This window comes from Varroa jacobsoni, unplaced genomic scaffold (assembly GCF_002532875.2).
Source record: "Varroa jacobsoni isolate VJ856 unplaced genomic scaffold, vjacob_1.0 scaffold_721, whole genome shotgun sequence".
NCBI classification, from domain to species: Eukaryota; Metazoa; Arthropoda; class Arachnida; order Mesostigmata; family Varroidae; genus Varroa; species Varroa jacobsoni.
Window position 1 is genome coordinate 57,330 of NW_019213623.1, and position 13,711 is coordinate 71,040.

The window sequence follows — 13,711 nt, forward strand, 5'->3', positions numbered from 1 at the left end:
TGAGTAGCTGCGCACACGTGTCGTTATCTTCAAGGCCCATTTATTGAAGCAGCAATCAATTGGAAAGCAGAGCGTGTTCGCAGTGTTCAGAATAAATCGGACAGAAGCTAACGAACACCCTGACATGGAAAATGTAGCAATATTTTGTTGATTATTGCGGTCATGTTTGTGTTCAGTTAGTCGTCAGTTAGTGAGCCACGCAAGTGGCTAGACGGGCGGATGTAATGGTCCCTCGCCACGCTTCTTCCTCCTTTCCACACAAGGCACAGACCAGACGACTACGAGCGACAGCTAACGAAGTGGCCGTTGCCAATCGGGGACAGTCTGCTGAAACAAAAGATTATAATCTTATGTTGTCGTGTCATATTGATATGCAACTTGGACATTAAAAAAAGCGTTCAAAATTGTGACCCTGTACGTCCATGGATGCACTTGGACGTAGTTTACATCGAAGTATTAACAAGAATTGACGCAAAAAGTGAATCAACGTATTGTCAAAAACATTGACGACAACGACAAAGGAAAAGCTTCAGTGGTGTCTCCAGACAAAGGAAGGGGTAGCAGTTTTTACGGCTTCTGACTAGAGCACCAAGTGACTGCAGTGGGTGATAAGGCAATTTACTCAAACTCATTCCACCCTAAGATAAATAGAGAAGGTTACCAAAGCAGGCATCTCGCTACAGAATACGGTCGCTGTTATTTAATTGGTGTCACAGGAAAGACGACGGCTGATGCCTATTGGTAATGGGCAGCTATCGTCTGGGCGACGACGGCTATCACGTAGTAAATTCTTTTTTTAATTAGAAATTAAGCGGAGGACCGGTAGCAAAAGTTTTATGTGAGGTAAGCTAAATCAGCAAAAGTATACCATTGTTTAGTGCGCTATTTTGGTACAATAAGACCTGCTTATGCGAACTGTGCTTTTTAATTAAGCTACAGGTGCTATTTAATAGGCAATGCAGATGAAATTAGATTAATTGCTAGTAACAACACTTCTGCCTTCCGGTATCATGGTGGGTACCCGTTAGCATTATCATTTCGTTTAGATCAGTGATCAGTTATGTCTAACTTTTAGACAATAGATATGATCTACAGACTCCGGTTCGATCAGTTGATCTTCAGCAGTTGAGTCGAGTCGATGCACAGACGAGTAGATCCTCGGCGACGCAAAAGCGTTCAGAAGATATTTATCTTTTGCAGCGCTGTTCCACCGTACGTCAGATGCAAGCCTTGCAAAAGTGAGGTATTTGTAGTTTTTATTAGCAACAATGCCTATGAAACTCCTATATGGATAGTGTGTTTAAAGCCTAAACCAAGTCGCTGTTTGTGGATAGCAGCCAGAAGCTATAAAGTGGAACGTCGTCTAGTATAGGCTTAAGATGAGCATTGTGCTGAAATCCCTGGAATGAACGACGAGTGAAAATTGCTCGTAAGAAGAAGAAGAAGAAGAAGAAGAATAGTCGGCTGACGTTGGTTTACGCTTACTGTTTTAGCATGAATTTTTTCGTTTAGTACGTGTTGATATGCAGCGTAACTATGACTGCTCGATGTAATTTCAGATAATCAGACCTAACCTGTGACATCCAGGATAAACCTTACTAGTATAGTTAAACGTGCACAGAGTTTGCCAGTATTCAAATATGGTACATCAGTGCTGATTCACTGCTAAGATCGCTTGATTGTAGCTAATTTACAAGTACACAATGGTATGCCTTAAAACCGAAATTTCGGGATAAGCACAAAAAAGTTGTGCACTGGACGCGTCACAAACGTTTGTGTATTCATGGCGGAAAAATCCAACTAGTTTGCAACTTGGTCTTTCAATACAACGCAGAATAGTGGCAAACTAGCATGATCTGGCACGCAAGGAAAAACGACTTTATCTGGTGAAGTTTAGCAGCTTATGGGGGTATTACTTTCTTTTCATCAGCGTGCTACTGAACTTCTTTGGTTCTTAGGATTCGTCGTTTGCCCTAGAGGGTATACTGGGTGATCTAGAAAATTATGACGGGTTTTAAGGTAAAATCGAAGCAAATGTCTTTATATTTTGAAATAATATTGATCAACCATTCTATATTAACCACTTTAATCAATAACCTTCACCCCTTTTTCTGGTAGTACCATAATCTTATAAGTGTAGGACGTATCTTCTGGGTGAAAAGTTCTGACAAGTCATTTTTGTGTCTCTCCATTGAAACTAAATTAATGACATTAAGGTGTACTGTAGAGATTGAAATAAAGGATAATCTGAAGGATACGAGCGATACGGTAAGTGCATTTAAGTTTCCCATTCAAGTTCTCTTGATTTTTGCTGGTTAACTGAAGTTGTACGTGGTCTGGCATTACCATGGTAAGCGACACCTTTTCTCTTTACTAGTTCCGGTCGATTCTTTCAATGACTTGTTATAACCTTGTTAGTTGTTGGCAGTGGGGGTCCGAATCAGGCGTTTTGCTAACAATAATTCGCAGTTCCTTTCTAACCCCAGCAAAATTATACCATGGTCTTCTTGTGCTTAAGTCCGAGTTTTATCACATCCTGTATAGTACATATTTTTTTTCGTACGCTATTGTCATCTGTGATTTACTTCTCATCACCCCTGATCAATCTTTTTATATATGGCTCGATTTCGTTGTATGTCTGTGAAATTTCGTGGATAGAAGTACGGTCGAGTAAATTCTTTCGCGTGGCATCCGAATAGCAAATTTCTGTTTGTAGCCAGCTTTTCTCGACTGGTTAAAAACTGTTTGGTAGTAAATATTTAATTCGTTAGCGATGTCATGACTATTTACGCATTGGTCTTACCCAGCTTCCGCAATAATTTCATCAGCTTTTTTTCGTAATTGGTCGATCAATACGAAGAACATCTTTCATACCAAAATTTCCAAAATGAAAACAACAGGACTATTTTTGGGTTAGGATACTCTACTTTAAGTCAGAAATAAAATTATTTCAGTCAATTTCGATGTGTCTCATACCGTGAGAGCTTGGCTTTAAAATGATACAAACTGACCCGATGCAACTCACATCATCTGAGTTATGTATTTTAAAGTTACCTAATTACTTATTACTACTTTATAAACAATCAAATATTTTATCATCTAACGGATGACGATTTTATCTGCAAATCTTTATTTTGTCTTTTTTGTCGTTTATGCTACATAGTAGAGGTTCACATGGCAAGCGTATTTTTGCTCTTAGGTAATTTTCAATGTTGTGAGCGTGTAGTGTGACAGTATACAGTGATTTGCTACAGAGCCGTCTAATAATTTCTGTATTTATGTTTGTGGCTCTTTCCGTTTATAGACAGATTTGCGAACAGGCGATTTCCGTGAAGTCATACGTTTTATTCAATAGCTGACGAGAGAGCGACAATTGTACGGTGCCGAGTATAAACATTAAAAAAAAAAACTAAAAATGGATAAGCCGGCTGAACCAGTGGAGGTGGGAGGTTGGATAAGGCGAGAAGTATTTGCCAATGGCTCGTTTGGTCAACTGTCTGTTTGGGAAGAACCTGCTACGAAAAAAGTTATTGCTGTCAAGGTTTGTATTGGATGTATCGGTAGGTTTATAATTTGTCCCCTGCTAACTGCAAACTTCAATATCAGTACTGCGTTTTATAAGGAAGTTCTTGTGGTAAATGATGGTAATGGTGTGATCTACCGTCTGTCTACTGCTGAATTGTACATTTTGGGTAGGAAGGCCTCTCCAGCTTACGATTTGATTTGTCTGTTACAGCACATCTCACTTGAGGCTCTAGCTAACAGACCAGTGTTTTCATATGAGTATATTCTAGATATATAAGGGCTCGCCCCAGACTCTTAGGGAGAAGCAACGTGACTACTGGATAAAGGAGGTGGAAATTATGTACAAGCTCAACCATCCAAATGTCGTTCGCGCCGTACCGCTGCCAGAGCCGCTAAAAAACTTTATACAATCATGTGTGCCACCGCTAGCCCTGGAGTTTTGTCGTGGAGGAGATCTGAGGCGGATGTTGACTCGTAGCGAGAACCTTTGCGGTTTACCCGAGAAAGAAGTTAGAAACGTCCTTCGCGATATCTGTCAAGGCTTGATCTACTTACACAAAGAGGGCATTATTCACCGAGACCTTAAACCAGAAAATATCGTTATTCGGTTGAACGGTGACAACCAACGAATCTACAAGATTATCGATCTCGGTTACGCGAAGGAATTGGACCAAACCAGTCTGGCTCAATCGTTCGTTGGTACTCTTGCCTATTTAGCGCCAGAGCTCTTCGAGCAACGTCCGTATCGTAAGACAGCCGACTATTGGTCCCTTGGTGTGTTAGCCTTTGAAGTGGCAACTGGAATCCGACCATTTTTTCATGAGGATGCTCCAATGTCTAACTTACCCCATATTAAGAACAAGAAAAATACGCATATATATGCAAGGAAGACGGTGGGCGGACTTGAGTTTTACTCAACAATGCCCGAGTGGTGTCGGTTGAATGAGGTATTTAAGAACGATCTTACAGTGTGGCTGACAAAGATGCTCGCGTACGATCCAAAGGATCGAACGCACGAACCGGGGTCGCCCAGTTCACTTGAGGTAATGCTCGCCATGCTCAAGCGGCCCTTGGCCCACGTTCTACACACGAACGGTCAAAAAGTAGTCAGTTTTACTTCAGACTCTGTCGCGGAAAATTTATACACAAGCACCATGGTACCTGTGGATAGTCAATTCCTGCTGTCTGTCGAAGGACAGGAGATTGCGTTCGGCGATCTGTTGAAGCTTGGAGCTAGCCATTTAGAGGATGGCTCACTGTGCTCCTACCTATTCAACTTTGACGGGAGCTACAATTTGTCACCTAGTACCCTTCCCCTTAATGTTAAATACATGCTAGCCCATTATCAAAAAGCGATGCATTATCCGGAGCAGCGACTGCTATGGCAACACATGTATAACTATGTGGACAAGGAATTTGTCAGATGTTGTCAAATGTTGGCAGCGTATCGCGCTCTACTTGTGCACATCAATAGCATACAGAGCGAGTTCTCTGCCAAACTAAATGGCTTGTCAGCTACTTACAAAGAGATAAAGGTCCTTGCGCAGCTCTTGCAGGATGACCAAGAATATGATGAGAAGGAATTGCAGAAAGTGCAGCACTCTGCTTTAGAGGAGTTACGTATGACACCAGGCAACGACACAAAAAAAGTGGTGACACGGATCAAGGATAAAATGCGCGTAATCGTAGCCAAAGCCAATATGGCATACAAACAAGTACTCGTGCTCCGTGAAAATCCCTTCGGTAGAACCAAGCCTCCAGCAGCTCTTGCGAATCTCCACGATAGCGTACTGGTTTTACTGGGCAACTTGAGAAAGATGAACAACGTCGAACGGACAAAGCCGCATTCGAATAACGCGATGGTGGAACAGGTGAATAAGTTCAGCGAGGAGCATCGCCGAGTTCTAAAGGAAATCGCTGGTCACATTGTAGGTGCCTTAGAGCACGTGAAGGACGTTCGGCAGAATCTCCGTGAAGCGAATGAATTCATCATGGAAGTAGAAAAGGTGAGTGTAATCAGAAAGCATCTAAGTAATTTTAAAAGACTTAAGCTAAGCTTGCACTTTTCTATAAGGGAGTCACGTTTGTTTCTCTATTACTGAAACATCTTTCCACCTCGATTTAGACAGCTGTAACCTCATTCTAATGTACGCCCTTGTTTTCGCTACAGGAGCACGCAAAGTTGAAGCTCAACCACCAGGCTCGCCGCACGACGATTTGGAACGTCATCAAAAAGCTAATGATTAGTGCTGAGAACCCGTCAGCTTTTAACGGCTCTACTGCCAACAGAACCGTTGGTGGCATAGATTCCATCACCATGATGCCTGATGTCGACATGCTTGTTCGTGAAAATGAAAAGTACCGTAGCGCACTTGACTCGTTGAACGCAATGATGGAGAGCGAGGTTGGCATTGCAACAAGCACCATTTCTCAAAATCAAAACATGGCGAGCTTTCTCTAAAAATTACCGCATGCATGCAGATAAATTGACTGTAATAGACTGTACATCATGGGCTACAGAACTGATGAGAGATAAAAGAGAGCAGTTAGCAACTAAACATTCAAGAGTTACAAATACAGTAGTCGAATTCACTTTATCGATGATAACTTTGAATGATCACGTCATTGTCAGTGAATTCCTAGACAGTACCGTACCATTTTTTTGGGGTCTCTAGAATTATCGCTCTCGTTCTAAATATTTCGCTGGAACGCTATTCAGTAAATGTTATGTTGACGAGCGGCTGGCTGCTTCGGGATTGTTTACACTTTTGCGCCTATTCTGCGATGTTTTAATGTATGGATATTCAATTGCTTGTTTGGTGTCAAATAAGTAAAGCAAAGTGCTAGAACAATTGCCTGCATTAATGCTGAGTTAGGTGTTACATCATGTCTTCGAATCGTTAAACCTAAATGGAGACCAGTTTCGATCGACACATAAAAAGAAAGCGTATGCCAGTTTTACTGCATTTGTTTTTATCTGAAACGTTTAGAGATATAGCATTATGTGAACATGGTTTAATGTTAAGTTGATGGAAAATGCAATGATAATTTGCCATGAAATTTCAGATGCAAGTTCTAGATAAAAATGGCCAAGGTGACCAAGCTAATGAAAATGACGAAAGCGGTCAAGTCGTATGATCTCTTCGAGGAACTCAAGAGCCAACGACCGACGGCCTTGTGGTTTGGGTTGCAGGAGGAAAAGATATAATAATGGCTGTTTTTGCTGATCATTGTTTCTGTTAACCTGTTTGATGTAATGCAATATATGGGTGGATTAAGTAATGTACCGTAATCCAACAAAAATAATTTCCGTATAACTAGGCCCAAACAAGCTATACCTAGCTTCGTAAAGTGAGAAAGTCAGCCCTTCAAGATATCGTAATTGCAATTAATGGATTCAGAACAGTCTAATAGTGAATGCAGTAAAAGTGTTATTATGTTTCCTGTGCATTTTATATAATGATTTATCAATCATCAAAAGCTTAGCGTGAATGAGAAACGTGTATGGCTATGTTTAAACATGCAAAGATGTAGGGATTGTAATTATACACCAATTAGGCCCCTTGCTTCTGTCAGGCTAGATTTAGATTATAAGAGAATAATGGCAATGTTTAATTCGGAGGACTCAATGAAGCCTAAATACAATTTAAAGTAAAAACCACTATGGTAGTAGATGAACGTAATGCGGATAGAAGAAACGGGATCAGAAACTTAAAGCACATGAATGATGTGTAAAAAATTGAAGATAATTATGAAAATGTTAGGGTTGAATAATAGGATAATGAATTGAGGTAACTTTGATTGAAGGAAACGGAAAATAAGCAGATAAATGTATAAATGTAATATAACGTCTATGTTTATAATATTCACACACACAGATATATAATGTACAGTGCAATGTTGTTGTATATAATTCTAATGACTCGTAAGAGCAAACGAAATCTGTGTATGGAACAAAGCTCATTTTCTTCGAAAACTTCCTGTTTCGTTTGAATGCGTGGCAGTCAGGTGTGGTCAATCAAGTAGATACTTTAAGTGTACGAGTCAACAGTGACATATTTTTTATTATACATACACATATACGCGTTTGATCACATTGCATTTGGATCACATTGTAGGATGGATTGTCTTGCACAAATGTGTCTATCATATTATGCCACATTTATTTCGACATGGATTTTGGAGTTGGATTTTAGAGAGGTGTCTATGAGACAAAGAGGAAAATGAAACTGACCGTGGAATAATGAATTGCAATACAACATAAAATACACATGGATTTTGAATTTTGTTCAGATTTTGCCTATGTTCAAAGAAACAATAATAATAGTAGTGACGTCTGTCTGGGTAATGCATGAGCCTTTTATTTCTTTAAAAAATACACTACTTAATAGGTAAATACCGCAACACTATAGTGCTCAAATAGAAAACGGAGATTGATTATCCTAACAAACAAATTCGGCAGTAAAAGAAGTATTAGCCAATTTTGTCCCTCCCAGGCATGCAAATGATACAACAGTGAATTTTAGGTCTAATCCAGCATGATTGTAATGAAAGCATATGGGCCGAAATACCAACAAGGCAATATGCAAGAACTAAAATGATTAAAATGACAGGTAATCATACAGACGATACTACGCGGATCTGAAGCAATCTTTGAAAGCCAGAATAATTCGGGCAAGAAAGGTTGCGTTTATAAAATTGTCATATTGATATTAGTAAAACCGTTTCAGAGGCAGTTAATAGGAAATATAGGTACTCTATTAGAGTTAGACAAACCTGCTGTCCTAAGGATTTTAAAATAGATACATAATATGGCAGTTTAATCCGACTGCGGCTCGTCAGCGCTCTAAAAAGAGACCATAGGAAGAAGGTAATAGTTTTCTGAAGGAAACTTCTTGGAATATCTCGGAAGGGCAACGGTTGAAATAAGTCCTGCGAGAAAACTATGGTTCTGCCAAGGAGGATAAAGGCTAAGAAGAAATTATATGAGTATATTATGTATAAGTATTATATGGGTATAGGAATTATATAGGAAAAATGCACAAAACCCTTAAAGAGAATTAGACTAGACTTTTCCACGACTCCGTCGCTGAAATGACAGCTGCAGACGAGCGTTTGAAGGTCAGATCACGTGCAACAGTTGTCTCTTCTGTCCCTACGACGAATTTGGCTACAAGGCAAGAATATGTGAAATAGAATGTAATCTTACCTATGCGAGAGGTTCCACAAATTAAAAAACATTTTGATGAAGTACTCTGCGCTAACTGCGGTGCTTTCCCGCTGCTAGCGATATACGCCTCGTGAGGAATATGTTCACGGAAATTGTGAGAAAAAGGTCGCACAAAGGTAATATTAACTTTCAGGTATTTGTGAGTGCATCTGACACGTATGCGTAAAGGAGGCCTACAGCTGTCACGGACAGTTGGGTCGAGTGGTTTTGTGTTCAAACCAACTGCTATTTTACCGGAGCAGGGCAACACTACGTAGTCGGATACGTAAATCGTCAGTCATGTTTCTTTAATAAAAAAACTAATAAAGAGTTTAATAGAGAGTGTTTTTTTACTGACTTCATTTAGTAGGCACCTGTGGGACCTCTTTATAAAAGGCTTGCACACCGGGAAGCTCTATCTTCTAAAACTCATCCTTTCCTCCAGGTTAATATATATGGGGTTAAATACCGAAAAACCTTTGGCATATGTCAGTTTTATCATTCTTAAATTAAAACAAAGAAAAAAGTCGTAGTTCTGCACCGGTTTCTATGAAATAAGTGTTTATTGAGTTCCTTTGCCTGATGGAGAGCAGTGTCTTCGTCATATGGAATTCGGGTTATATATGCTTTTGTGGTCCTGCGGTTCTTATTTACCCATTCATTCGGTTCCGGTATATTCCTAACTTCGGGTCAGTTTTCGTACTTTTTTTAAGTCATTCGCATTTCTAAAACCATAGATGGGAACATCAACATTTTTTTAGTGGGCGCATATATTTCTCTGTTTTAGCCGTTTTGTTTTTCAGATGAACCACAATGCTAAATAGCAATCTTGCGCCTTGACTGAAAAACGCTTCACTGGTCAAGATCGACTTAAGGTAAGTTTATTCATCAGGTAAGGTCTGGGTATAAGGGTTTGATTATAGCTACGGAAAAAACTCCGTTTATTATATCGCATCCCTTTTCGAGTTTGGTGCATTCGCTGAATCCTTCTCTTATAAGAATCTATTCCTTGTGGTACTATGAGACCGTTACGATTATTAGTTACATCGAGGATTGTAATATTTCTTGCTGCGTAATTATTCAACTCGTATTCAATTTACATACTTGAGAACTTGTTTAGAAGCTTATGAATTTTTTCAATAAGTTGAAAAACCGAATTTGGCGAGGAAGGTATCGTCGACTAATAGGAGTAGTAGCACTAAGAGCGTGTGCAAGCACTAGATTTATTAACAACGAAGCGGCTTCTGAACGTGATAGCGCGATAGAGCGCCTGAAGCCGGCGATAGATGTCAAGGAAGCCTCCTGACGAAACCGTACCTTCTGATATCTAGAAAGCACGTTGGCGAAGACTGTTCTCTGTTTGAGCTAAAAGATCATTCACAGATGCGGCTCCTGCCGACTATGCCTTCAGAACGATCAGATGATTCGAGGCCTGCAAGATATTTCCATACAACAATTTCCCCATATCGAATGTGCATAAAAGAGCAATGGTAGCAACGGCGCTTTGTAAACAAAGCTTTCAATTGCAAGAGTAGCTTACGTAAGTGTCTTCAATACGGAAATAATAGCATAATACTTATGCGCCTGAACTGTCGAGTGAGCCTGCTGTCCTACCGTCCTTTGAAGATTCACTTTCATAGCCTGGTAGAACAAAAGGTGAAGTCCTATTAAATGCAGAGCGTTGTACATCAGTAAGTCACTGAATCAAGTGATGGATTAAGAGTCTCATCTCATTGAGATAAACAACAAGATCAAACAAGATCAGTTATAGTTCCAGTACCCTTTTCGCCATGTTCAGAAGCACACATTGGCGGCGTTTGCAGGATTTACATGCCATAGGAATTATGATGTGCATAATCGGTGGTCTTACATACATCACTCGCGAAGATTTACAGCAGATTATACTTCACAAAGCAGATGAATGGAAGAACCGATAACTGAATCTAGAGGTGTTTCGATGTTGACTTATGCGGCCGCTATGATCAATTTTAATTGCTCACCATCTTACAAAAAAGTATGAGTCTTGAAGCTATGGACGGGCTTATGACGCAGATAAATTCTACCTTTGGTGGGGTACACAGAACAACATGTTATTGAAGCTTGCCAGTATAAAGTTTTCCAACAATACTAGATATTCTTACCTGACTTTTTTTTAAAATTCATTTTAAGAAAACTGTTTTTGGATGCACGTTGATTTTTCAGTGGTGGCATGTCCTAGAATTCAGACCGCTGCACCATGTTGAACTCAACTTCACTTTGCATTTATTCTTTTTTTGAGGTTAGAGATATTACTTAATGTTTTTCTAAATTTTATTTAAGCCTTTTTAAAATTTTGCCTTCGATGTCAGAGATCAAAGATTGTTTAGAGATATTACTTAATGTTTTTCTAAATTTTATTTAAGCCTTTTTAAAATTTTGCCTTCGATGTCAGAGATCAAAGATTGTTTACATCATTTTGGATGCTCCAAAAGTCAGTGTGGAGTGACAAGATGCCCAGAGCGCGCTGCGCTGCATCGGAAGGCACTGCATAGAGCAGGAATGCTTTCAACACTTAGTTGTACGCCATTGGACTGAGATAGGAGGGCGGATGGAGTCACTAAACCATTAGTTTTAATGCATATTAAGCCTCTTCGAGTCTATCAAAACGTCTCTACAGCAGAAGGGGTAGCCAAATGCACGGATGCACAGAGAATGTGGGAGTTCGTCCGGCGACTGCACAACGATAATGGCCATGGAGATCATTGAACCAACGATCATGAATTTAGTTTTGTGTGTGGTAAGGAATATCAAGCTGGCGACGCGACTCGTTAATATAATAAAGTATAATAATACTAAAAGATAATTACAACGTGACTGTAACATGATGATTATATCAATGGTGTGTAAATGCATACATGTAACTACTACTAATGGGTTCGAGATATCGGCCACTGACTTAGTGTATGCCCGCTCCACTTATCCTAGATCACGAGCGCAGACAGAGCACATATCAATTAAATAATGCCTTCATTTAAAAAAATAACGATTATTTATTCTTTGAGAATAGCCTACTCCTTAAATTCGATCATGAAAAGCGTTTAGCATTTAATCATCCACTACATTTTTCGTTGATTTTCGAATCGCTTTTGAACAAATGCAGGTGTTCGTCTTAAATAGATTTGATTGGCGGAGCCGTTTCGATTCACGATTGGAGAGGACGATTGATACTGGAGGCTGGTACCGCTTATTGTACAAACAATCCCAAAGAATATTATAAAAGAATTCGTGGTTTTTTACCGTCTTCACCCCTTCCCTGGTGATTCCTAATCTGCGTTCTGGCTTCTTTTGTAGTAGATCTTCAATAAAGCTCACGGCTCTTTGGCTAAGGCTACCATCGTTGGGTAGATAACAATCGCACTCCATGATCTTTTTGAGTAACCCATTCTCCGAGCTGGCTACGAACGGCATCTGGCGACAGAAAAGCGCATAGGTAAATACGCCCAAAGCCCACCAATCCACACTCGTTTTGTATCCTTTACTTAGAAAGTACTCCGGAGCCATATAAACGGCTGTCCCACAAAGCGAATAAGTACGACAGCCTTTTTCGAGTTGTTTCGCAAGGCCGAAATCTGTTAGTTTTATGTAGCCGTCATTATTGATCATAACGTTCTCCGGCTTAAAGTCTCGGAAGATAATATTGGCGGAGTGGAGGTATTCGAACGCAAGAACGACCTGCGCCGTAAAGATGGCGCCACCGTGCTCTCCAATGTACGTCCCACTATCAAGCAAATCAAAAAAGTCTCCACCGGGTACAAATTCCATAACGGAATAGACGTTTTCGTCGTCTTGAAAGAATCCGAATACAAGTTTAACGATGAATTCGAAATTGCTGGCATATTGGAGCTTCATTTCCGTCTCCGCCATTGAAGGTAGAATATACTTTTTTTTTTGAGCTTTCAATGCATAAACTATTTGCGTCTTTTTATGTTTCACCTTACTTACTGTTCCGAAAGAGCCGTGAGATAGATGGTCAAGAAGGACGAAATCGTCGATGTCAGCGGTCGGGCATAACGAACGCTTCAGTCTCTTTCGTAGCTCCTCAATCTTCGGGGTCAAAATTGCTTCCAACGCAATCACCGAATCACGTCTAGGATCTTTAGATATTTCGCATTGAAGTTTTTTTTAAACCGATCGCAGAGCTTCGACATGATCGTTGTTGTAGCCGAACAATCGACTTGCTGGTCTATTGGGATCTATGAGCAAAATGCATGCAACAAGAAATCTGATCAAAGTATTCTATCCCGGAGCGAATATTTTTAAACACTTCCTTCATTTAAACTCACGTATTGTAGTAACACATGCCGGCGATACATCTCATAAACAATATATGCCTTTGAAAATATGTTCAATACGGAGCGTAGTATAGTATCTGATGCATGTTTTTATAGTGTAAATCTATATTACGTTCGATTCTGATATTTACACTACGTTGTTTTCATGAGAAAGTTTATCAGTTAATTTGTGAACCTGTCCAACTCCACGTCGTCCTGCTAATTATTGTTAATTCTGTGCAGGTGCACAGCAAGAGCCTGCATACGTTCCGCGCAAGTGAAAAAAGTAGGTGTACAGGCTACAGTAGAAGGCCACGAGTAGCCAATAAATGCTGGATCGTGTATATTCGTCATCAAAAAAGGCATCTAAAGCGATTCGCCTTATGAAAACGTCTAAAGGCAGTAGATGCAAGGACTATGACCCACTTCGCTGAATAGTCTTGAATATAGCACTGAAGAGCAAAACATATTTTTTTGCGAAGAGGCGACTTGTTGTTTTGGACGTATTTTTGGAGTGAGTATGCCTAAGACAATCGATGAGAACGATCATCTGTAATGAAAAGATGGATCGGGCGCTCAAAGATTGCGATTTTTCAGTAACATATTTTATGTTTGTCCAGCGCGCTTACGTGAAATCAATCATGTTGCTAAGGAATTGAATGCGCCA

At 39.9% G+C, this 13,711-nt stretch overlaps 2 protein-coding genes across 5 annotated transcripts; one reads left to right on the forward strand and one right to left on the reverse strand.

The window, feature by feature from the left end:
- The first annotated feature begins 284 nt into the window (after nt 1-284).
- LOC111262983 (inhibitor of nuclear factor kappa-B kinase subunit beta) lies at nt 285-7,873 on the forward strand. 4 transcript variants are annotated; one of them, XM_086969396.1, is made up of 6 exons: nt 285-843; nt 2,217-2,268; nt 3,305-3,541; nt 3,795-5,531; nt 5,696-5,929; nt 6,592-7,873. In XM_086969396.1, exons 3-6 carry the CDS (start codon nt 3,416-3,418, stop codon nt 6,661-6,663), a joined length of 2,169 nt encoding a protein of 722 aa, XP_086825522.1. In that variant the 5' UTR covers nt 285-843; nt 2,217-2,268; nt 3,305-3,415; the 3' UTR covers nt 6,664-7,873. The 4 variants fall into 4 exon arrangements, with proteins under 4 accessions (XP_086825522.1, XP_022693386.1, XP_086825523.1 ...); XM_022837651.2 differs by lacking the exon at nt 2,217-2,268; XM_086969397.1 differs by lacking the exon at nt 2,217-2,268 and having other exon boundaries at nt 285-601.
- Nucleotides 7,874-9,981: 2,108 nt separating this feature from the next.
- On the reverse strand, nt 9,982-12,749 carry LOC111262989 (cAMP-dependent protein kinase catalytic subunit alpha). The gene has a single exon (XM_022837668.2). It carries the CDS (start codon nt 12,635-12,637, stop codon nt 11,819-11,821), a length of 819 nt encoding a protein of 272 aa, XP_022693403.2. The 5' UTR covers nt 12,638-12,749; the 3' UTR covers nt 9,982-11,818.
- Nucleotides 12,750-13,711: the final 962 nt, after the last annotated feature.

Excerpts from the sequence above, each read along its gene's own strand:
- LOC111262983 (XM_086969396.1), top strand. The coding sequence starts at position 3,416 with ATGGATAAGCCGGCTGAACCAGTGGAGGTGGGAGGTTGGATAAGGCGA. Across the intron at positions 5,532-5,695 it reads TCATCATGGAAGTAGAAAAG|GAGCACGCAAAGTTGAAGCT; the intron begins GTGAGTGTAATC and ends TTTTCGCTACAG. Across the intron at positions 5,930-6,591 it reads ACGCAATGATGGAGAGCGAG|ATGCAAGTTCTAGATAAAAA; the intron begins GTTGGCATTGCA and ends ATGAAATTTCAG.
- LOC111262989 (XM_022837668.2), bottom strand. The coding sequence starts at position 12,637 with ATGGCGGAGACGGAAATGAAGCTCCAATATGCCAGCAATTTCGAATTC.